Here is a 25,383-nt window from a genome sequence, read left to right on the forward strand (position 1 = left end):
AATTAGCTGTAAGAATTAAAAATAAATGTGTCACCGTGCGGCTAATCGCCACTGTCACAGACACTGTCCAGAAATAAATCTCTGTCGGTGTCATCTGCAGTCCTGACACTTCCCGGTAGAACCTTTTAGACACCACTCCATGAAGCGTTAGCGTTTTTGGGGGGAACGATTTGTTCCACTGACAGCTGACCCGTATCCCGACCCGTGGAAGTTATTTCTGGAGTACCGCAACGAACATCGATCGAAGTTGCATCGCCAACAGTGCCGTGGATTCTTCCATCAAGAGCACTTCAAATAGGGCTGCCTGGCGGCTGCGCCGCCTAGCTCACGATCAGTCACTCAATCCTCAACCCTCAAGATGCAAAAATACTGCCCTCAATCGGGTCATAAATATTGACGGGCGGCCGCTTTCGTCACTACGGGCCTCCGCCGTCAGGTCGCCGGTTTGACAGATTGAAATCGATCCACCGCCGAGAACGGGAGTCGGCCTGGGGTCAACAGCACCGTAAGGCACTCCTGCGCCGCCGACTTGCGTTTCGCAAACGTTGCCCTCCCCTCCGATGGATGGAGAAATTCAGCCTCCAGTCGTTTACTTCACCAAGAATTGCGTGACGATTCGGCGCGGACCGCGGACCACCCTGCTCTGTGGCTGCGGTAATAGCGGAGGGGGCCCGAAAAGGCAGCACGGAATGATGCATGTTTAACGACACTTAGTGTACGGTGGTGCCCCACCACCACAACCGGGAGCCTGCGGGCGCCACGGACGCGAAGCCGTGAGAAACTTTGTTACCAATATACCACCGCCTCCCCAGAGTCCCAGAGCGCTCCCTCGGAAAATATTGAACCACAAAACATAAAACCCACGGAGGAAGAGGGCGCTTTTGGCGGATGGACGCCGTTTAGTGGCGCAAAATGTTTGGCAAGGGCACAGACAAGGCTTTTCGGCCACGGGCTCCTTGTGAAATGGCAACCGCTAAACCATCAATCGGCGGCGCATAAGTTTATGAAATGGTAATACTTTTCTCCAGAGTCTAGGCGCAGGCGCGGGGTTACCTCATTGCGCGACGCCAGAAGCGATCCCAGCCAGCGAGAAGTCCGGGAACCGGTCAGCCACCGGGCCGTGGAGATCGTGGAGGGGCCCGAATCACCGACGGGGAATCGAAAGTTGCACGATTTTAATTGTCGTGATCAATTAAAATTCACCAACTTCCCACCACCGGTTCCTGAAGGGGGGGGCAGGTTCGATCAATACCTGCCACTGGCCAGTTAGGACCCGTTTTCGAGGATGCCGTTTGTCCGATTGATACGGTTCCTCGTGGACATTACGCGTCCATCGCCCCAGGTTTTCCCTCAACAAATGCCCACACGCCGAGTGGCGAGAGTCGATTACTGATCCTGGGGATCCAAATGCTTCGAAGGAGAAACTTTCCATTTCACCATCCACCCGAACCCGGGGCCAAACCCGGAGAAGCTGCCTGCCAAAGGATGTGATTATGGCTAAAATCCGGCGGAAAATTGCGCACTCGCAGTTTCGGCCTCACAAATCACCCAACAACACGCATGTGTGGGCAAACAACAAGCCCGTGTCCAGGGGAGGGCCCGAGGGCCTGACTACCAATCAGCCTTGTGATGACCACCACCGCTGCCGCCGCCACCGCCGACGACGAGTTCAATTTCATGTTGCACAAAATACCATCAACCACCGCAAACAACGAGACGAGCCGAGAGTCACTACCGTGGTCCATTGAAGTTAATAGCGCCCCTGGCCCGCCTCACCACCAACCTCGGTCGCAGCTGGGGAATCGAAATTGAAAACGTAAGTGAAGCCCCTCTGTCGAACCCCGGGAGCCTATCAGGTGTCCCGTGCTGTCCGCTTGGCCAGCAGCTACAAGCCTTGGCCTCCAAAACCAAGGGTCCACGGGGTGGCGGTCGTGAGGTGAAGGGTGCGGACCGGGCGCGTAATGTGCACCCTTGAATTGCCGAAGAAAGGAAGGCATTATCACTGGACAACCTCGCGGAGAGCCAGAGGAGTGCGGCTCAATCGATGGCGGTCAATCATGGGGGATTGGAAAAATAACACACCATAACCCACCGAGAGCAAAATGACGTCCACACGTCCATCCCGGCGTGGCGTACCTCCAAAAGGCGTAACTGCAGCTAAACTCTGCCTCTGCCCGTCAATTATTTCACCAACAACGGGTCGATGTAGCAGCTCGGATTGGTGGACCAAAACCAATCCTCGGCCATGATCCTCGCCCGAACCCGAGAAGGTCCAGACTTCTGCGGTAGCGCCGCCGGAGGAATCAGCTCACCCTGACCTATCACCGCTCCATGTTGGGCCTGTCAAGTGCGCTGCCGGCGCCCACCGAAAGCCCGACTTCCATATGATTATGGTAACCTACCGAGGCGCCTGCCGGACAATGCACGGAGCAGCCGTGTGTTGCCCCACCACACGATCGACGCGTGTATATGTGAATAAATAATCATTAATCACAGTAATTTCACGGCACGTTTCGCTGCCCCCGAGCGTATGGGCTGGCTGCTGGCCGCACGCTTCGCAGGTTGCCAGGATCGCAATGGTCGCGTAATGGTCACCGTAAGCGACCGTCGTGCCACTGGCTGAAATCAATCGCAAACCAATAAGCACCCTGTTTCTGTGCCGGCCCGGGCTTGAGATGTGCCGAAAGTGCACGGTCCGGACCGGCAATTGGTTTAAATTTCGCTCCCTACATTTAATTCAATTATCCGTCCGCGGTTCGGCCATTCCTTCTACGGCGGGCGCCAACATCATAATTAGACCAAGTTCTATCACCGTCCGCCAATGTCCGCGGCCAACAGCGAGTGTGGCCTAAACCTTTGACGGAACCCTGTTTGGGTGGTGAATGGAATGGGGGGGTCGGGGGGTGGTTGGCACCTGAAACCGAAAGGGAAAAGTGCACGGCAAACACGGCGGCTACGGCTCGCAGGCATCCGACACCGACACATTCCACACTAATTGTGGCCGTCGCCTCCGCCGGTAGGTGTTAGAAGCTCAGCAGCCCGGACCGGAGCGGCACTCCTTCGCATCTCCAGTGACTTCGCTTGCGCCTTGCGCCAGATGCAAATAGTCTTATGCTGACCGTGAACTTTCGCCCACCCGACGACGACGTGCACCGTAAAATAAATTGCTCGACTTTTTCCTCGCGAACCGAACACTTTTGTTGCGCGCACGTCAACATATCGGAACGCAATGCTCGATCACCGCCAGCAGAACGGGAGCGATAGACAGAGCGAGCGAGCGAGAGAGAGAGAGAGAGAGAGAGAGAGAGAGAGGGACAGTGGAATGGCCCCCCCGGCCCGAGTGTTGCAGTTTGCAATTTATGTTGTGCCTTGAGATCAGCGCGCACGGATCGCGCACGTTGCAGGCGAAATCGGACCGATCGGTCCGGGCCGGGCCGGGCCGGGCCGGGGTGTGTCACTGGCGCTTTGCGTCTCGATCGGGAAAACGAAACACCGGAGGATCACCGGAGGTTGCTTTCCACCACCTCGGGAGCGCACCATTTTTCACACAGCATGGATTACACGGCCGATGCAGGAAAGAAGGAACGGCGGTCGGCCCCGTCCCATTGAAACCCAATCCCCAATCCTGGCCGGGTGGCCAGCGGGGTGGGCCGGGGAAAACTGTGCCATCAGTGAGCGTGCATCTAGAAATTCGAATCCCGAACTTTCGCTCTCGTGGCGCAAAAAAAAAAACGGGAAAAGTAGATTTACTGCTTTTGGGGGCCGGTGACGGCCACCGTCGTGGGCATGCCGGGCGGAGAGTGCATCGACACCGTAACCTGGCTCCTTCGGACGGGCTCCCGGTGGAATGTGTGCATTCCTTCGCCCCGCGGATTGTTTGGCTCGATTTTCACACACCAAACTTTTGAAAATTGCATCTGCCAAAGGGTAGCTCAACTTTCAACAAAGTTTTGACGTTGATTTTATTAAACAATAGGGGCCCATTCTTGGCTTCATTCAAAGTACTGATTTGTTATCGATCGATCGTTCGATCTTCGACAACACAGATTCTAACCCGAGTAAACCCTTCTGAATTTGCGAGAATTGTCAGTGCACATGACATGACGATCGTGACGGTTAGTGCTAGGATGAAACATGATAAGAAAAAATTCCATTATTTTCTCGGCAGATGTTATCTATATCGAGCAAACGATTTATAGTGTATGCTCGTTATCAAGGTTCATACTTAAAAAATTCTTTGGCTGCTCTTTGTTTGTTCCATTCAGTCGTGAGTTACAACGGGTGTTAGCAATGGAGGCCAACAAAGAGAAAAATGTCGTATATTTTAGAGTTTTTCCTTGATGAATGCGAAAATGTAAGCCAACCTGCCTAAATTGTGAACGGTGTTTATGGTGCTAAAGATCGTACATAAATAGTTTGGCAAAGCTGGATTCAAAAAATAAGGTCAATGTCTGGGTGCCACACCAATGAACACCAAAAAACATGATGGATCCAGTTTTCCTCAGCGAAGCCTTGGCAAATAAGTCCAATACGACATGATTGTACGCAATCGATCGTGGTCAAAGCATAGTGATGGTGCTCAAACGGTGGCCAAACCAGGACTGACGATCAGGAAGGTTGTACTATGGTGTTGATGGGACGTGAAAGGATTCGTTTATTATGAGTTGCTTGCGTGTGGGCAAACACTAAATTCAGAACCGCGACTGTCAACAACTGAACCGTTTGAAGCTAGCGATTGACCAGTAATAGTGGTTTGGGGCATAATTCTGTAATTGGTTCGAACTGACTCGATAGTTCGTTAAAATGTATCACAAACATTAGCACTGCGGCACACAGTGTGACCATCGGTGACGGAAGAGGGCGTAAAAATAAGCAACGCCCAACGGACCAACAACGACGTATATTCGACGATCAACCCTTTGGAGATGGCTTCGATGGCGGCTTTCATCTAATCAAGCCATGCGTTCGAAGCCACGTGTGTGCACCGTCTCCTGCCCGTGCTGTGTATGCAAAGTCCACCATCACCGTGAGTCGTGAGCTGCAGCGGACGCGGCCCAAATATGGGTCATAAGAATCTTTATTCTCACGCCCCCAAACCGCTCGATGGAGAAATTATCTTTCGCCCCAAACCTGGCCCAACCACACCGGCAGCATCACGGATTCCTTCCCACCAACACATACTTAGGGATGGAATAAATGGAATACGGCACAGTATGGGCCGCAGTTTTCCCAGCGGATCTCCCGGGGGGCTCAATTCGACCTCTCAACTGGGGGACCTCTTTTGAACCGTTCCACCACCACCACCACCGTACCCCAGATATTAATTCCCCACCCGGGCCAGGGCCCTCGGTTGCAAAACAGACCCGAAGTGTTCACTTCAGACCCAGCCCTAGCGAGCCAATGCCCAGGAGGCATCGGCGGAAAATATGGAAATGATCCGCCGATCCGCGGTGTGCCAGCCGCCGCCGGTGGTGGTCGCCTAGACCTTCCCTCCGCCGGTCGATCCAAGATCACGGCCGGTCGCGAGATCATCCCAGGGCCCGAGATCCAGCGATTCCACTTTCCAGTCGCCTCGGCCAGGGTGCGATCGGCAGGCGATCTATGCGCACCGTTCGCGGATCGGCCCCGCGGGGCAACACCATCGAAGCGAGCTGTCGAACCACGTCTTCGATGGCGTGTTCTCTGCCCGCCGAGCCCCGGTGTGCATCGCCGGCGCTCGTGCAACGCCGGCCAGGCCCCACGGGGAAAGGCCTAGGACTAGGAGTTCTGGGAGGGAGCTAGCGGTGTGTGATATGCTGCGGATACGTAGCCTTCAAAAAGATGAAAGCCACGTCGAAAGAGACACCGGCTAACCACCCCGGTTACGGTTAGATAAATGACTCTCGCCGCCCAGAGGAGAGGGCTATAGCGCCTCCCCCATCTGGGCACGCAGCATGGCGTATCCACCCATTCGCTTCGGGGCCCTTTTTCGGGGCGCGCAAGCAGTTAGCAAGTGAGTCCCGGCCCGGATCGCATCCGATCGCATCCATCCAGCCAGCCAGCCAGCCAGCCAGCCAGCCAGCCATCCGTCCAAACACATTAGCACAAAGCCTCGAAGCCTCGCCGCTTGCCAGCCAGATTACGTACCACGATACCCGCGCACCTTCGTCGTCGTCTTAAGTCTTCACTCTATCTCTCTTTCGCTCTTTCGCTTCGCAACTAGCACTTTCTTCTCCAGGTCTCTTGTGGTCGATCGCTGCCCGGTGCCGGTCAATAAGCGGTAATCACAAATGACTTTGTCCACCCCGTCCCAAGCACGGCCAGCTCAGGCGATGCCCAACAAGCCATTAGGCGCGATAGGACCCTCGCACACCCCGGAGGCCCGGATTGGTAGTGCAGCCGATTTGCCGCCTCCATCCGATATTCCCATGCCCAAATTCAGCTTCTCACGCGAGCCCGTGCGGTGCAGGGAAGTTTGATTGTCATCTCGCTTCTCGCCGGTGAAACAAAGTTAGCGGGACCAGGCTGATCGCCGAGGCTGTGAGATGCCGTCCAAAACATGCCAATAATCATAAATGGGTCAGCGAGTCGGCACAGCCGACACGAAAGCCATCGGATTCGAAGGGCGGCACCGGGCGCCCGTATGCAAAGGACCGGCGAGTTGGCAAGGGGAGCCAGACCCCGAAACTAGGCCCCGAGTGTCAGCGGGTCGCTAATTTTATTACTCCTTTCTCGCGACCTGACTCCTGGAAAGGAGCACTCCTCATGGTAGGTTGTATTTTGTCAGGTGCTCTCTCTCTCTCTCTCTCTCGCTAGGGCCCGAGAAAATGACCCACTTCGCGGTGAGGACACACCAAGGGGCCAGCACTCCTGGATGGAGGGAGAAAATTGACCACAGTCCACCGGCGTAAGGCGAATGTGAGGAGAGACCACAAAATGGGATTTAACTACAATTTACACCCATCACGTGGCACGTTTGGGATTGAGTTGGGTGCGAGAAGTGGTCCATGCCCAGGGGCAATATGTGGCCACCATAATTTTCGCGCATTGAAAAGGCGAATTAGTGCTGTTTTTCTAATCGGATGGAGAAAAGTGAGACTGATTTGGAGAGTGAGTATAGAGAGAACAACAGGGATAGGACCTAAAGGCAGATTTGGCGTAAAGGCACGCGACACTCACAGTTCATTCGTCCAATTCTTCCAACCCGTCTCAGGAATCCCGGGTTTTTGTTTATGCTCCCAGCCAGCTCACCATGACCGCTTTCGAATGTTTCTCGCAAGCAACACTCTCACCAACACGGGCCCCTCACAGGTTGACCTCCGTGATATGCTTACATCCCCGTTCCCAAGTGACCATGGCCTTTCCGGCCCAAATCAACCTCACAACATCAAGTTATTGGTCGTAACTTTTCTTTTTAATTCCCATAAATGCCTACCTGGTGGTGGCGTGGCCATGGCCGTCATAAGCTCGATACGCGCAAATAAATATTTGGATAATCTTGAACAATTTGAGAAACTGCAACCATTCCCGATTAAGACAACCAAGGCCGGCCCGGAGACGCAAGTACACAATTAAAATTCGTGGCATTTCAGGGCTGGCCACCAGCAAAGGAATCTTCTGCACCGCAACTGGAGTAGCGAAAGCCGTAGCTTATCGCGCAGCCGCCATTTTCTAATAGCCACCGGATAAGTGGCCGCGGCGTGTTTATCGGACGTGCGTATTTCGCCGATTCAATTATCATTCCAAGCGCGACACCGCGGCGATAGCAAAGAGCACGCGGCTTTCGACTGGAGGGCGCCCGCCAGGACTTCAAGTCGTGTCGTGCGGAGTGCCGTGCCTTGCGAAACCCGGTCCGGTCTTCCTGTTCCCGAAACGAACTCTCGTACGAAAGTGAAAACTTCATTCCACTCGGAGCCGGTCAAAACGGCCATTGGTCCGTTGGCGGGTGGGATCGTTAGCTAACGTTCGCGCGCGCGCGAAAGAGGCCCCGAGAGCCGCTTGAGCAGAAAGTTCAGCCAAGCCAAACGGGCAGGCGACGAACTTGACCGTGACGACTTACTCAACAGCTTCCCGCGGTCTTCACGACGGGACGGCCGGGACCGCGGCCACCGACGAAATTCGTGCGTGCATGATTTGCGAAACGAAAAGTCGTGGCCACCGACGGCCCGGGCCAAACGGTTGTCGAACGAAATCCCGGAACGCTAACGGGAACCGGCGAACGGAACCGCACTCTCGGCTCGGCTCCAGGTGGTCGTCCGGAGAGCTCGGTCCATCCGAGAGGCCCGAGAGCGGCGGCTATAATTACCAGATCGCGATAGTGTGGCCCTATCTCGCACTTTTAATCAGATGTGATTTAATAACACATTGAAGCGTTGACTTGAGCGTCGTTGGGAAGGCAAACACGAAATAAAACAGCATCGTTGAGCGCGTCGACGGCGCGAACGGGGACGAGTGTTTACCGGGCAGTGGTGAAATCGGGCAGCAGATAACATCCGGCGGGATGACGGACACCGGTGGGCCAGTTTCGGGTGAAACCGCGCAGCGCGTCTTCGGGCGCGTAACTACACGCGGAGACGAGTTCCGTTTACTGTTGGAGGTCTGTTTGCTGAACGACGCGCGGGACACGCTAGAGACAGTGACGAGTACTCACCTTTTTCTGGGTCGTCGGAACGCACAGTTCCTTATCTGCAAGAGAGCAATCGGATAAGAAGGGAAACGATTTAGAATGGCGGTGACCAAATAGCTCTATTACGATAGCATAATCTATGGGGAAGCACCGCCCAGAAGTTGGGCTACACCGTTGTCCCGATTTGGCAACGCTCCCGTGGGACACCGGTGTGGTGAAGACCTTCTTCACTTGACGATCCCTTTAAGTCACGACAGTCATTCGAAAAACATCATTAAAACCGCAAAAAATGTCAACAACCATCCGTATCCGCCTGATCTGTCACCATGAGACTGTTTCCTATTCCCTGCCCTTAAATTGGCCATGAAAGGATCCTTTTATCGCGACATTCCAGCGATTCAAGCGGCTGTAACACGAGTAATAAACCTACTGACACATAAACGTGCATAGGTTTTTAATTTGTCAACCGATTCGCATGAATTTTGATGCGTTTGAAAGTGGAAGAACGTACCTTAGTAACTATGTTACTAACTATTTGATGGCGCTGCATTTTATATTTGTTAAAAATATAAAATCTCGTTATTTATCGAACATACTGTCTGTTTAACCAAAAGGCTGGTTTCCCTACCGTGACCCAGCTTCCATTCCGACAGATACGATGACAGATGTAAATCCCGGCTTAAAAGACTTTATCTGCGCCGCCTTCGAAGATCACCGAGTCCAGGGAATTCTTCTGCCCCTGCTGTGGTCAATCTGGCAACCTGTTCCACGCCTTCGCGTCAGGGTCAGGTGCATTTACCGAGGCCGGCACTGGTTCTGAATGACGAACCGGCACCCACTCTTGACCCGCGTTTCACCTAGAAACACCCCGAAGGGGTCCCAAAAAGTAAGATGCCACTCGACAACTTACTCAACGACCCCACGCCCCGGAGGGGCAATAATCAAAATGGGAAATGGGAAAAGGAAATAATCAAAAACCCTTAAACCGGTTTCGGGACACCACCATCGATGAAGGCCGGGGACCACCACCCGGGAGTGCATCAGGATCGGAGGGATGGTGTTTGGACATACCCGAAGAAAGGGAGGAGAAAAAAGGTAAGAAAACTCTCGGACCTGTGGGTCCCCGGTTCTAGGTGGCCGCCGGTCCAAGGGCCCAACTCTGTCCCTGTGCCGCCTTATCCAGGGGTCTGATTTATGGCCATCCTCTTGTCGCGGCGCGACACCCGGCCGACACAAAAGGCCGACCTACACCATCCGGCCGGGCGCAGTGGGCCGATCGAAATCCGGCGGCGCATTCGAAGTGGATTACAATTTATTTAATACCAAACCTCTCCAACGGCGACGGTTTTGGTCTGCGCGGGTTGTTTTTTTTTTGGTGTCACAGCTATCGAAAGTCACCGAGGCGAGGCGACCACATCATCGGGAAGGCCTCCTGGCCAGCTACCGGCGAGCGAACAAGTAGAGTGGTGTTACAGGACCGATCTGTTTGTTTATGTGTTTCGCTCAATGATACACGGAAGCAGTACAATGTTGCAATCTGCTATCGGCGGCCCTCTCATTACGTTCCTGTTGTCGTAGGTGCCTGCCACCCCAAGGCGGCGGCTGGCAAAGCGGCACCAAATGTCAATTAAAACGATCGTCCTTCCCGTAATGCAGCACACGGCAATGCACTTTTCGCACGAAGGCATGCACCGCTAATGGGCGGCGATTCGGCGGCAAATGAAGTTCACATCTTAGCCCAAAGTCGTGACAAATGTGCTGAAGCTGGATCGTGCTTATTATGGGCACGCTTTGAATCTTCGTACCGGAGTTTGTTGCAGCCGTACTTCAAGACAGACAGTTGGTTTTAAAAATAAACAAAAAATGGTGAACTAAAGTTCTTTCGTTTACTAGAAAAAACATTTTGTTTACCTTATTCTCTTTCTCCGTTTTGCAGTTTTAACAACAGTCTCGGACCTAACTCATAGGTTTTTTTACTTATAACTTTGCGAGTTATTATGCTAAGAGTAACTCTACTTTTGTTATTTTCAAAGCAATGGATCAAAACTAATTTCGTGATTTAATTTTACACTGCTTGTTGGTGGGAAAAATATCGTTCAAGTGAAGCAATAGCTGGAAAAGTTTTATTAGCACTCTGCTCCATCAGAAACACCAATAAAACGTTAGTTTGCTGACTTCATACTTGAACACCAATGATGTAGAACGCAGTGAACGTCCAAATGAGGCGCTAACACCAGAAAATCCACAAATCCACAAAACCGTTTTGAAAGATCGAAGATATGATGAATAAAGCAAACTTTAACCAACAAAAAATCCCGCTTTCTTCCTAACGCGCAGTTCTTTTCAGTCCATGTGTTAAGAAGCCCACAGCCCAAGAATCAATGGTCGGCAATCAACTTTACGGTGCGTGAGTTATGCTTTCGGTGGCCCTTACCTACTTTCCAGCGTCAACAGCGAGCAACCGAAGCGCATCATAAAGACCATTACGCCATACCCGCGCCGGTTAACCTCCAAAAATCTCCGTGAACCCCACCCGCAGTGTATTGCTCCAGTTTGCAACTGCCACGTGGTCGATGCACACGAACATAAACACCGATATCGGTGGTTGGTTGTAAAAACCTGCCGCCATCGGCCATAATAACCGCCAGCGGAAATCGCTCAACTTCAACAGCATTTCTAAACGATGGGCTTTCAGGGGGCGTAGTAAGCCATCCATCTTTGCGAAAGGGACCTTCGCGCATCAGTGAGATTTTCGAAAAACCTTGGCCTCGCCTATCCAAGACACGCGGCCGGGCACAACCCCGCGAAACGATTAGCGTGCCGGTTCTCCCCCCCTGCGGGTCTGTTGGCCGACACTCTCCGGATTGGAATTGCCCCTTCGGTCGATCGATTACGATCGAACCGCACACAGTCGGGGGGAGACACAGTGTTTACACTAACCTAGATTCTAACCTCAACCTCGAGAGCGTTAAGCTGGCCGGCGGCGGGCGATTGGAGGGCCGCTGACGCAATAGACAACCCGATCGGTGGAGTGCTATCGGAAGCGTGGCAGACCCGGTCTTCCCGATGACTCGGGTTGGGCCGCTGAGCCACACTGGAGTAGGTAATTGAAAAAGGGCCTCACGAACCGTTCCATCAGGTGACATCGGCTGGAGTCTTAGTCTGCGGGGATTTAATTACCGTCATCGAGACAATTGCATTGTTCTAGGAAACGCTATGCCGCCACTTCCTCTCCTATTCGCCAGTCGAGCTAGGTGGAGCCCTTCCAATCAAGCTTCTACTACTTCAGCTAATCGATTGGGGGTGTCTGATGGTGGGTCAAAGCAAGGTGCGTCACCAGAAGAAGGCACTTCGCGCGGAATTCTTCGCGCATAGAGTACCGGGCCCCGGGAGCCCCGCTGGAGCGTGGCATCCTGTGTCACACACTTGCCGTAGACCGTGGTCTTTTGAATACCGTTGCATTCAATCAGAACTGACATACGTCACTAAAATCCGCCCATTGCCCAAGCAAATGTCAAAGCAAGGTACAGAGTTGGGGTTCACAGGTCCATGAGTGCCGCTAATCAACTGGTTGCTTGATAGGGCGTTGTTCCAATAACATAAATACCGTCCTCCGCACGGGAAATGTTTCAGATTCCACGGTTTCCCTTTTGCCGTAATGGCAGACGGTAGACTCAATTCCAGATGATCTCACTTGCGATCTGCGCCCCATTACGGTGACCTGTGCACCGCGTAATGAGAATGGGTTAATGGGGGCGGCGATCGAAAGAGAACTTCACCCGTCAGCAGCTGCATCCCACACGCTTCGGGGTGCATAGTTTTCCCCGCGTGACATAAGCTGGTGCCGGTGCTTCACAAGGCGAAAGCTGTGCATAATTCATTATTGATCCACAGCTCACTGGAAAGGGAGCGATGGCATCGCAACGCGCTACGCAGTTTTCCCGCCGAAGAACGGAAAATGTACATTTTCGACGAGCGAAAGGAGGAAATATGCTAATCCCAGGGGCAACCCAAAGACATCAGCACCGACCGATACACGAAAGACGGCCGCAGGAGAAAGACGAAACGGCACGCATTTGTTATGCATCTACTTGGCCCATAATTATGATGTTCACCCTCCGAGTGTGCCCCAGGGGGCAACCGCCACCGCTCTGTTCCCGTGACTTTATTTGCTTGGGTGCATAAAACATCATCGTGCGTGTTTCTCGGTTAATGTGGCATCCCCGGGGTCTGCTCCACAATCCACATCGCTGACGGCGTGTGTGAATTAAGCGAAACAGGAGCTGCTTGCGCAAGTATCGCTCGATGAGGTTCCTCGTTGATTACGCTATTGTTTTGGTGCCTGCTCGTGACGAATTAGTTTCTCAAAATGAAACCAATTAAACAGAATTGTTTGTAAAAATCCACAAAAAAAATAGAATTATTTCCATTTACTGCATAGCAATTATCCAGCCACTTTTTTACACCAATCAACCGAACGTGTTGATTGAAGAATAATTTATTTGCTCGATTTACGCCTTCTAATTGAGCGATTTACAACAAATCCACCAACAGACGGGTGGCGCAAACCAAGACCTCACTCACTAACGAATCGGGTCGCGAATGAGTTTCAAATCTAATCCGATTAAACAGTACCAACAACATCACCGGCGAACCATGACGCGGTCCGCCAGTTTGCCAATCGCGACACGCCAAAATTGGTCCATTTCCTTCCCAGTTGCTGCGTGGACGGAGCCGATGGGGTTTAGCAGCTCCCAAGGACTCCGCCGCCTGCTGGTCAATCGATTTGCACAAAGGGGTTGTCCCGTTCCAATGCCGAGCGTTAACCTCGAGGCTTGGGCTGTGGCCGGCTCCACGCGCATAAGACGACCTCGACCATTACGTGGAGCGGTCCCTAATCGCGTCACCGCCACGAACCTGTGGCCAACGGAGTAGAAGTCGGAACATTCGAGTGGAAAATCGATACGGAACCCCGTTCGCAACGGACCTCGGTCGAATGTAGTGGTGTCACCCACGATATGACGTCATTGTTCGCTTCCAAACTGCACGTCATGCTGCCGTCAATCGCCTACGTCCGGTGCATTGGTAGAGAAAAAGGGGAAATCCGTCGTCCACGGCGCATGTCCGGTGGTGCCGAGTTGCTTCCGAATGCGGAAAACCGAACCATTTCCTCGTCGCGCGGCCTGACCTTGAAAAGAGCTCGAATGTTTTGACGCTGGAAAAGGGATGCCCCTTCTTCCTCTCTCTCTCTCACACACGTTTTGCTCTCTCCCCCGGAGCCCCATAATCCACCTGTTTTCGGGAATGGTCTTTAATTATCGTGACCATAATTTAATGGGCGAGATGTGTCCGACCGGCGTGCGTTCTAAGCAGCGAGTCACGACTCACCAGAGTCCAGGCGTTTGGTTCCGTGAGGGTTTTCTGTTTTCGTTCGTACGCCAAGTGAAAGCACCTCATCAATCACGACGCCCCCGCCTCGCGAGAGTGGTACGCACCCCCCACCGATTCCTGATTTCTGTTTATTGTTTATTCTAAGCTCCACTTCAGCCACGACCGGGCCACAGGTACCCTGGCCGGTGCCGAGAAATCGGCCACGGAATCATTGGTTTTCCATTCTCCAAACCAACGCCCCCCCCGCGCTGGGATCCCTTTCTTCGGTCGGGGGGTCGGGTTTGTTTAGCCTTCCCATCCTCCCTGCCGGTCGTCTCACTTTCAAGTGCGCCCGTGCGCTCGTCGTGACACTCACGTTCCGATATCCGGGCGATAAACGCGTAACGAGAAGTGGAGAGAACCAAAACAAAACCCAAACCAGCGGAAGGAGTGGAACCGACCGTGCGCAAGTCACGATCGTCGGTCGTTAACTAAGTGGCCACTTAACGGTGGCCGCCACCATCCCGAATCTGCGGCGCATCTCCCGGCGCGGCTCAAGTGCACTTGCCGGCGCGCGCGTTTCATTTACGTGTGCACGCAGCCGCACGCACTCCCTCGAGGATCACGATCGATCGCAAAGATGAGCCCCGGAGCCGGCGGAGTTGCTGTACGGCGCACAACAAAGTAACACGCATCGCTATGTTCGACAACGCAACGCAACATCAACATGCGGTTTTTAGACCCCCTTACAGGAAACAGCACCCCAACGGCACACTTCCACCAGAGAGCGAGAGAGAGAGAGAACCGAACCCAAGTTTGCATTAATTTCGCGCCTCGCTGCACTTTTTTCGGTGTCGCAAATTGTGCACACGATAAAAACGATTCCAAATTTTACCAAAAATCGCCATAAAAGACCACCACACAAGTCGCCCGGCGGAAAGTGAAACAATGCATCAGAAATAAATATTTGCAACATTCGCACGCACGGATCCGTGACGCACGGGGCCGTGGCCGGAGCGGGGGCCCCATGTGCCTGAGCAGTGTGATAAAATTCGAGACCGGCCACCGCATTTCGAATGCAAAAATGCTCCATTCGCAATGGGGCCACGGGGGGCTTAAAAGTTGATTTTAATACCAGAACCAAGCGCCAAGCGTGACGAGAAGCTTCTGTTTTATAACGCTCGAAAAATCCCACCTGTTCGAGCAGATACCGCAGAGTGGACAGCCAGAGTGGTGGGTTTCCGGCAAGCCGAGAGCCGTTATTTATGGCCGTCACGAGTGCCGATGCTTTTAGCTTAGCCAAAAATATTACGACACTCGCCGAATGGCCCGTGATCGATGGCTCGATCTTGAGCAGGGCCCCGTCTTTGGTGGCTCCAGGAGGAAGCGCGATTGGAGGAACAAAATAGTTCACGACAAGGCTTCTGGTAGTGAAGCAGTAATTGAGTGGTTAGTCGCGACGATTGCTAAAAGCTTTTGCCCAATTTTCATCACACAAAAAAAAAGCTTCAACGGGGAGTTCCTGAATGTCAACATAATGGCCTGAATGGCCTAGGAAACTGTGAATGAAAATTAAAGCAAACTCCCCTTGGCCGATGCCCAATCAAAATGCCACACTTACGCAAGCTGCTGTTAACAGCAATCAACAACAATCGGATGACAGATTTCATTCAGATATTAAAACACGATTAGCCCAACGACCAAAAGTTCAGTCTCTTACGAAACGGCCCACTCTGACGTCGTTGCGTCGGAAAATGGGCAGCAATTTAATTAACTTTGTCACGAAACGATCATCTTCCCGTGATCTGGCTCGCCAGATCCGACTCTGCGCTACGAAACCGGTCAACCCGAGGCGTCGGCCCTATCAAGATGTCAACGCTCAGATCAAACGAAAACAAGATCTTGTTCGATCATGGCTACCGAATTGGAGCAACGACTGGGACCTCGACTGGGCTCAACCGCGAGAAGCAGACACGAAAGGCAGATCGCCCGGACGGGAACTAGCGATGGAAACACCTCGGCCCCCGATGACAGCTAACATGCCACCAACGGTCAGATACGATCTAGACGCTGAAGGTGGACATGCGTGTCCTCCTCTTCCAAAGTCCCGTGGCCCCGTGGGCTATCCAACGATCATTACACGCTTCACTGATCCACAGAATGCAAACAAGTCCCATTCCGGTAGGGAAGATCCGCCGAGCCTCGGGGGGGGGACATCGAGGTCTTATCGATCATCGATACAATCTGCAAGCGATCGTCAACAGACGTCACCACCACCACACACACCACATAAATCAGGTCCCCGAGTTTGCGGTTTGCCGGACCTTCACGATCAGGCTCGGGGCGAGTGGTCGGTGGGTCAGTTGGATGAATGCAAATGCAGTTGCACCGGCATCGCTTCTCCCGGTGCCTTCGGGCGGTGAGACTTAGCCGGGCACATGGACCGGCGTAAAACTGGTGGCAGAGTCGCACCGGTTGCGGTGTCCTCGACCTCGAATGGTCTTGTCATCTGTCATGCTGCGTCACATGCAGGCGGCCATATTTAGCATCCACACCGGACATTGATTTGATAAATTGGTCTCGGCCCGCAACGGACCGCAGTGAGCCACGTGGCCCACTCTCACTCACTGGCTCGGACTCTCCCTGGCGCGTCTGCAACAGGAAGCCACCGCTTTCTTCCGATCGACGAACGGTCAAACGGACTTTCGGGGCAGAGACCGCGAGTGCCACGATCTTCGCGGGTGAACCATTTTATTTACTTCCTTCCGAGCGTCCGCCGTTCACCTCGCCAACCCGGACGGCGGCAGCTTCCGGGTCGGTAAGTTTTCGGCATTTTCTTGAGCTCTTTTGACGCACGATGACACCCCGCCGAGTGCGGCAGTAATTAACGCGGCCTCCCCGAGGAACTGCCCCGGTTCGAGCCACCGCCGAACCTTTCGCCACGAAAATGGCGAACGGCGGAGACCGACCGTGGGGAAAGTCAATTAAAGACGTCGTCGTTACCTTCACGTCTACGCCGTGTGCCCGGGGATTGCCGCCGATTGAACTAATCTGATTGAAAGTCCGGTGCTGAAGAGCTGGTAACAGATCGGATCGGATCGGTGGCAGGTGTGCGTGGCGTCCGGACGACCTGCTTCGAGCCCCCCTTCGAGGTGGACAGTATTGTGCGCGCGCCGCAGTTCGCTCCAATTTTCGCAGCATCTCCCCCCGTCCGTTGCGAGCTCCGGTGGGAACGATCCTGCCCCGTCGGCGGTCCTCTAAAAAGTTTGGCGCTGGCGCAACAAATCACTCCCATGAAGGCATGGGGGCGCTCTTGAACTGAGTGCGGACAGCTTCTTTCGCATAAAAACAAATTTGGTTGTAAGAGAAACTTGAGCTTGAGCAGGGCGAGCACCTTATGGTTCCAGGACGGGCTGTGGCCAAAGCAAAAACCCTCCTCGCGTGTGCGTTGTCCCGCACGAGAGCGGGACACCACCAGAAGAGGTAATTAGCAGTAGAAACTGCCAAGAAGGTAGTATTTTTTTGTTGTCTGGTTTCGGCGAGTTTGCAATGCCCGTTGCTGGTTGATCGTTAAAAATTCGCAGCATTACACGGCCCGGGCGGCTGCCGGGTTCACTTTCTATCGCCACGAACTAATGCGCAGACCAGAGGAAAACAAAAAAAGGTGGAACTTAAAACACAGCCCGATGCGATTCCTCCCACCGTTCACGTAGCAAAACACGCAAATGCGAAATTAAACGACCGAAAATGCGCGATTAACGCTAAGCTCCGCTTCCGAAAGACGAGTGTTCATTTGGATCCACTTTTTTCCTGCCATGCGCGTAAGGCTTGGAAGGCTGTGGGTCATAATAATAAAACATGCTTTTATTTAGGATCAACGCTTTTTTGGTACCCAGCGTGATTCGTTTTATGTTGCTTCATTTGCAATATTATTCTACTGTGGCCAAAAAATGATAGGAAACAGCTTCCATTGATTATCATGGTGTGGTGCATCACGAATTCCTTCTAAAACGGTCAAACTGTCAACAAAAAATACTGTTCAAGTATCCAGGTAATTTTATGCATAAAAAAGACCAGATTTGTGGTGAAACAATTCTTCGTTCTTGCATCAAGAAGAAGATTTTGATCAGTTTGTGATTTCATGATCATTTCACGATCATCGTGACTTGGCATCATGCCAAAACAGATCTCCTCAAACCGTTTTCGAAATGGTAACAAATCTAGATGAGGACAGTTGTGTGATGTATGTATAGAATTATGATCACGGATATGTTTTGGCCACAGAAGTAAGAATTATAAAAATGACCCACTCACTGCAGACTCAGTTTGGTAAATAAACTCTTCCTCTCTTCCGCTTTGAAAACTGATAAATCCAATTATGCAATGTGCTATGCTGTAGCAACCTTCTTTAACGCACGATCAAAACCTGACGATCAACACGGTACAAACCATCCGATTACGCAACACTTTGCCACGTGTGGTACTATCGGCGCATACCTCGGGCACGGGCTATTCCGGTCACTATCACGCACCGGCCGCACCAGGAACAGCATACCATCATGCTCCGTTACTTGCAGCGACCGCAGGGGAAAAAAACACTCATAAACTTCCCGTCGGCCCCGACCAGAAGCCGGGGCGCCTGGATAGCCGGGAAAATGAAAGGAAGAACCCACGGCGTCGTGCAAAACAAAATGAACCGTGTCTTGGACACGGCCGAGGTTATCTACTTCACCGTAACCGGAATTAAGGGTTCCCGGCGCTTGCGATACACGCTGCGGATGTGGCAGAAGAGACCAACGCGGCGGGGACGACTCGGGGATGGTATTTAAACCCGGTTCACTCGGGCCAGCTCAGGTGCTGCGGCGCGGCTTTTGCATGCGCACTATTTCGTTTTGGCACCACCCTATAAACGGGATTTTCCAGCGCATACGCATGAGTTTTTTTATTGTTTACTTTAGCACTCTGCACCGCACCGAACGTAGAACCCGATCAGAGATGCGAACGCTACGGAAGAACCCGTTTCCCGGTCCAGGTCCAGCGCGGGAGCAGCATTCTGAGCATTCCTTTTCCCATCCACCGAGAACCGGTCCCACCCTGTGCAGGTGCTGCCACGGGGGAAGTATTCAGAACATATGGTAATCGCACAGGTCACAGGAACATCAGCAGACATTGCGAAACCGGCACAGCCCTCCCGAAGGAGTGGTGCCACGGCCCAGCACAATCATGGGCCGGGTCTGACGTGCCGGGGATGTGTTGTGCACAGGACGGCAGGGCCAAATTCACGACCTACGGAAAAAATTGACATGCCACAACGACGCACAATAGTCTAGTCGGCGGTCACAGGGCGGTGCCGACCGGCGTCGAAATGTGCCCGTCACTGCGACCCCCCGTACAGAACGAAAAAGCCGCCTGATAGGGGGAGAGCCCTGTTGGGGGGACACGCATTTACAGCGTTTCGCTTCGCTGGGCCTTAAACCGAGGCCACCGGAACGCGACCCACAGGAAATGCACTCCGAATGGGTTCTGCTGTTTCTGCTGCAACTATGGCCAATAAAAAAGAAAGCAGATCCCCTTTCAACCCAGGGACCCGGCTTTTCAATGAACTTGACCGTAGTAAATCAAAACGATTTGGCACGATTCGAGGAATAAATATTTCCTTCTTCAGGGGGCGGCTTACCAACAAAAGTTTTGGAAATTTTTTAACAAGAAACACTGTGTGACGTTCCCGTGGGCTCTGCAGCACAGATTAATTGGGCCCCATGCATGAAGCAGCAATTTAAAGCCAGACACAAAAGAACCAAAGCGAACCGGACCGGGAAACGCGTAATTATTCACCGGACTGGCTTCGGTCACCCCTTTTCGACCCCAGACGACGGTAGACATGTGTTGGCTGGAGTGCCACCCCCCCACAATAGTTAGTGGCATTTCCCCACACGGGCCCACCACACTTGCCACCGGCATTAATCTTCCACGTGAGCCGGAAAATCCATTTCCTAGGCCCGGCGCGCGATGCGAATGATTTCCGTTCTGGCGTTGGGCCCCAAAACGAGCTGGTCATTGACTCGCGGAGTTGTGTTGGAAAAATAAGGAACAGTTTTTGTTTCATGAAAGGGATGTCGTTCCTTTTAGAACAATCCGCTGTAAACATTGTGCGCTTGTGCCTGAGATTAGTTCCCATGAGATACGTCCCCGTCTTTTGATTTATTAAATATTGGGCACAGGTCAATTGTTCAGAACGATTTTCTTTACCACTTTATTTCGTAAATCTTTATATCATTTCTTTGTCGATTGCAAATAATCCGCAACCGTACTGAAACAGCTCTAGCTGTGCTACATAACATTCTTCGAACCCTAGAGACCGATTAGCATGACAAATGCACCGAAATGGTTGTCGGAATCGCTTCACTTTGTTGTACTATTAATATTAAAACCACCCTGCCGCCAGACTAACGGATTACGATGCGCATCGTGGGCCCCCGAAAGTCGGGAAAACAATGTGAAAATATTAATAACGATTATCTTCATATTTCCGGCAGTTCCGGGACTGGAGAACGGAAAAATGACAACAAAACTAGGCGCCTCCCAGTCAACACAAACAGTCCATAACTTTTAATTCATGTTTCAGGCACGGGCCTCACAGAAAACACGCCCCGTCGGCGAGATCTGGAAATGTCCACCCGACGGTTACCGTCATAAAATATAACGATCGGAAAACTACTAGCCTTGCAAAGGGAACACTGGGTGTTGAGAAAAATTAATTTCCGAACCTAACGCCTCCACAGCCTAACGCCACGCCACCGAAAGCGAAAGTAACCAACCGCAAGCCGCCCACCAAAGCCCTCGGTTTAGTGTTTTAGTTTTGTGTTTTGTTTTGTCAAAATTCCTTCCTTCCCGCAGCAGTGTCAGCCGACGGTCCAATTGTTTTTTCCTGGCGCGAGAAAAGTGAAAAACCATGTTGCAGATCAAACAAAAATCGAGGGAGAAAAATTGCACCCCGCGGACGCATCATTAGTCACAGCCAGCACAGGCAGACAGCAACATGAGCGCCGGGCGCAGCATGATTCCGGCCGCCAACACCCCTTAGATGTCACTAATCAGTGCGCCGTCGTCGACAATGAAAATGAAAACTTTTTTCCAGCCCGCGCAGCCGCCACGAACCCACGCAAGGCCGGCGTGTTGCGTTGCGTGTGGCCGAAATCGTCGGAAAAGTGATGGTGGAAAATTTGTAATTTATAAGAAAACGCTACGCACCCCCCACAAAGGGAGCCGACAAGTGGTGGGGGAGAACAGAAAGCCACCGCAACCGAAAAACGCGCCCTGCGCTGTTCGTGCGGTCAACCAACAACCACAACAACAGCAGCAACATCGTCGCCAACGCAAAAAAACGAGTCCTACAAAAAGCAGCCCCTTCGTACTTTCCACCGGCACCGGTGAAAAGCGAAACAATTGCCTAATGACATTTCTAATTAATTCGAAAGCATAAAAAATCAACTCCAACATGACAACTGCTAATGCTGTGCGGTGGTGGCGGTGGCGGCTTCGCTGCCGGTGGGCAACATCGGTCACCGGTCGCTCGGGAGATAATATTTGGAAATAAATTTCACTGCACGATGCCAACGGCTACGAGGTCCCGAGATTCGCCGTTTGCTGGAGACGCTCGTTAGGGTTGAAAAATTGAATGCGATTTTTGTTGCTCAAGGCCACAGCCTTGATCGAAGTGAAAGGTTGAAAAGGCACAGCATAGAATTAACATAATCTCGTTCTAATGCCCCCCTTTGCTTGGTGCAGCACTTCGTATTCGTCATTAGAAAAGAATGCGTTCATTATGACTCTATACCAGAGCCCATCTAATCCCTTTGACCTTTCGAGCGAAAGTGGTTCGAGAAAAACCTGAGAAAACTGTCGACCGAAACGGATAAAAAGTGGATCAAGCCGGTCAATCTTCGGTCGTCCCTCGCGGACGAATGGGATCGAAGATATTTAGACAAAATGGATGACGCCACCTCGGATGCGTCGGAAGCATGAGAAAAGCGGCGGCGGCGCACAAAGTGAAAGCCTTTCACTATCCACCGCGGACCCCGACACCAACAACAAGGCGGCCCTCTGGCCTGAATTGAAAACCGTATGGGCGCGCGCTGCTCATTCGGCGACAACATGACGCTTCTAATCAGCGCGCGATGACGAGCGATCACCCACTATCATCCCGGGCATGCCACAGGCATGAACACCCACTTTCAGCGTCCCATTCTCAGCCGAGGGCTGCGTGTGTGTTAGTCGACATTAAAAAAACGAAAAACCTCATCAACGTCATGTCGGCCATCACCCTGCGAGAGCACGCGGCAGATGAATTTCATGGGTGTTTTTGGTGTCAGCTGGAAATGGGATAAAAATCCGTCCCATGCCCCCCGCACCCACCGGAGAGCCACCCAGCGCGCCGTGAAAACGGCAACCACCCCCAGCAAGCGCACGCTCCCTTTTCACTTCTCTTTGTATGTCCCCCGTCTGGCTGTGCGGCTTACTATCGGCTAGTTAATTAACGTACCACACACCCCAATCACACCAAAATGCAGTCATGCGACGGAGCGCTGCGCTTTGGTGGAAAAGGCGAAAAAGAAAAACGGCCCCACGGGACACCGGGCGCCGAAAGGTAGGCAAATGTAGAAAGTTCCCCGAGCGTGGCAGAAGTGTTCCCTTGGGTTTTGTGTCAACTATCGAAGGCTTTCCAGTGCGCCCCCCGGCGGTGGGTAGCCTTCTCGATCGGGGACCTTATGGGAATCGGCACCTCAAGTCGACGGCACACGCGTGAATCGAAAAAGCGGTTCACATAAAAAGCGCACAAATAGATCACCAAGTCCATGATTTGGTAGCCATTAAGTGCTAGTGTCTTCTAGCCCGTTTCTGCCCGTTTGATGTTTCGCGCAAATCGTCCGTTTGATGACATCGCGCTAAAGACAGCCATGCGGCCATCAAAGGCCACCAACGAGGCCTCCGGTGGGATGTACAGATTGCGCGATTATTTTGCTTTTTTTTCATCCCCTGACTTAAAGCATACCCAGCACAACTCAGGGTTGTAAATTAATTGATATCATAAAGCTAAAACCTCCCCCGTCATGCATTAGCCGGGTGGGCTGCCGAATCGAAACGAAGTCTCTCTACGGTCAAACGCTTTCGTTCACCTTCGAGCCGGTCACTTGAAGTTGCTTGAACCGAAAATCCGCCAACTCGCTTGCAAAACCAGCGACGCGCGTGTAGACCGCCCGCCGTTTAGCGTTTCTCACACGTTCCCATCACACACTAAGCCTGGCACGAACCATCGAAGATGTTACGTTGGCCCACGCTCGCCGGAAGACGCCGGACCCGGACTCTTCTGTAAACTAAACAAACATCGTGCAAAATCTACCGGAAGCAGCCAGATGCGAGCCATCGCTCGCAGGTCCCGGGGGCGCGAACAGCAGACCGGGACAAGAAAAAATTACGATCCTCTTTCGAAACCTTCACCCTTCAACAACCGGACAAGCAAACTGGCTAGGCACCGGACATCGTATGGGGCCAGCAATTAAATAATACCAATGAAACAATGAAATTGCAGACCGGGGGTTCCGGTGCTGTGGGCTTGGCGTGGGAAAACGGAGCTGATCCCCGTTCTGTCATTCCCGGGTGGCCCAAATTTAGACCCTCCGAAGGAAAGTGTCACGAAGATGGGTGCTTCAGAGCACGAGACGCAAGATCCGTTAAAGATCAGCTCGGCGATTGGAACGGGAATGAAGATTCGATCAAACACTTTGAGGCGAGAAAAATAGGGTGAAACACGCTACGTTCCCTAAAAATCACCGGGAGGAAGAATTTTAAATCCCGTCTGAAACCGAATGGAACCAAGTTTTCACACAACCCATTCGAAGATCTGGAAACGCTGATACCCGGCCAGCCTTCTTGGGCTTCTTGGGCATTGGCTAAGCAGCGCTTTGCGCCACCCGCCCAGTTTTATAGCGAACCTCATTAGCGAGGGGGACGATTTAGCACGATCTGAGCTACACATCTGCCGGCGGTGGTAAGTGCTGGTGCCGCGATCTAGATACTCCACCCTTTTCAAGGGCTCCACCAATTAGACCATCTATGCCACTCGATCCTCGCCGACTCTGGGCAAGTGCCTCTAAAACGCTTGTCACTCTGACAAGAACCACGAAAAGGAGAGCAAAAACTAATGCTGTGGACATTCCCACACCCGACGAGGCGACGTGGGGTGTGAAAGCTCTAATTAGCACTCGCCATTGTTCTTGGCCAGTTGTTGCCCTTTTGCCCTTCGCTGTTCTGAGCACAATTTATGCAGCGCATCACACACAATCCGGGAGAGCTAAGCCCGTCGTAAGCTGCCAGGAACTTGCCACGCCACGTTGAGGGGAAGGGAACGCAACATAATTTACGCTCCGCGTGGGGAACGGACGCCGCATGCGGAACGCTTTATTGAGGGCACCGACCTTGACCATGGCGCGTCCGTTCGACGTATGTCAGAGCAATTGAGCAGTACAATTTGCATGACTAACGTACTCATTTCCATTTCACTGTCGAGCAGGTGTCGTTGCGTCCGACGATCGGCAACTGATCGCGGTTTCCCGCAACTGGAGAAACTACTTAACTGATGGTTCTTACGCATGTTAAGATTTCCCAAATTTATACGCCCAAGCTCTGACGTAGTTCAAAAACACAGGGGGACATTAAATACTGCATGCCCCGGTCTCATGGGCCAACACCAACAGTCTCAGAATTCGCCACTCAACACACATTATCATCAATTAACGTTCGCGTGGGGGTGGTCGATAGCAGATCGTATTTCAAGGACACCGAAACGAAGGTTAGAATTTAATAGCCCATTTCTTCAATTCTGAACCAATTAACTTTTGGCTCTTCAACAGCTAGACCTACGAGGTAGCTGGGCATGCAGTTCTCGCGAACCGTAACAACACTGCGAAAGTTGCAACCACCGACTGCGCAATCAACAGCTACACAAAACAATTGCACAATTTCACGTTTGCATAACCTTTCCGCCCGTGGCTTTAACTCTTTGTCCAGTTTCGGTTCTTATCGTACGATCACAGCACCTGTCGGGCCGAAGGAGATCTTCCAGAGGCCCACGGCGTGCATCGCTGCCATCGCATCGTACAATTGCGGTGAAGATATTCAAACAAACGGCTTACTCACCCACAGCCCACGTCAACCCGATCGGTGCATCTTTGGAAGCTAGCTTAAAGATCACAAACATCCATTCATTCATTCCGTGCCACCCGTCTGCACAACATAACGGGGTAAAAACACAAGGCAACGACGGCAGCAAGTTACTTAAGTGAAACAATTTGTTTGCTGGTTTTTTCCCCCTGCCAGCGTTACCGTTGGCTAGCTCTGCATCGGATGAA

The 25,383-nt window shown here is 52.4% G+C and overlaps 1 protein-coding gene across 1 annotated transcript in view; it reads right to left on the reverse strand.

Annotated features, from left to right (window-relative positions):
* Positions 1–25,383, reverse strand: part of LOC131207948 (protein spire) — a 101,965-nt gene that overhangs the window by 66,439 nt on the left and 10,143 nt on the right. Inside the window, exon 2 of the mRNA XM_058200584.1 lies at positions 8,630–8,664. Coding sequence (XP_058056567.1) covers positions 8,630–8,664 — 35 coding nt within the window. The remainder of the gene's footprint in view (positions 1–8,629; positions 8,665–25,383) is intronic.

This window comes from Anopheles bellator, chromosome 2 (assembly GCF_943735745.2).
Source record: "Anopheles bellator chromosome 2, idAnoBellAS_SP24_06.2, whole genome shotgun sequence".
Taxonomy (NCBI): domain Eukaryota; kingdom Metazoa; phylum Arthropoda; class Insecta; order Diptera; family Culicidae; genus Anopheles; species Anopheles bellator.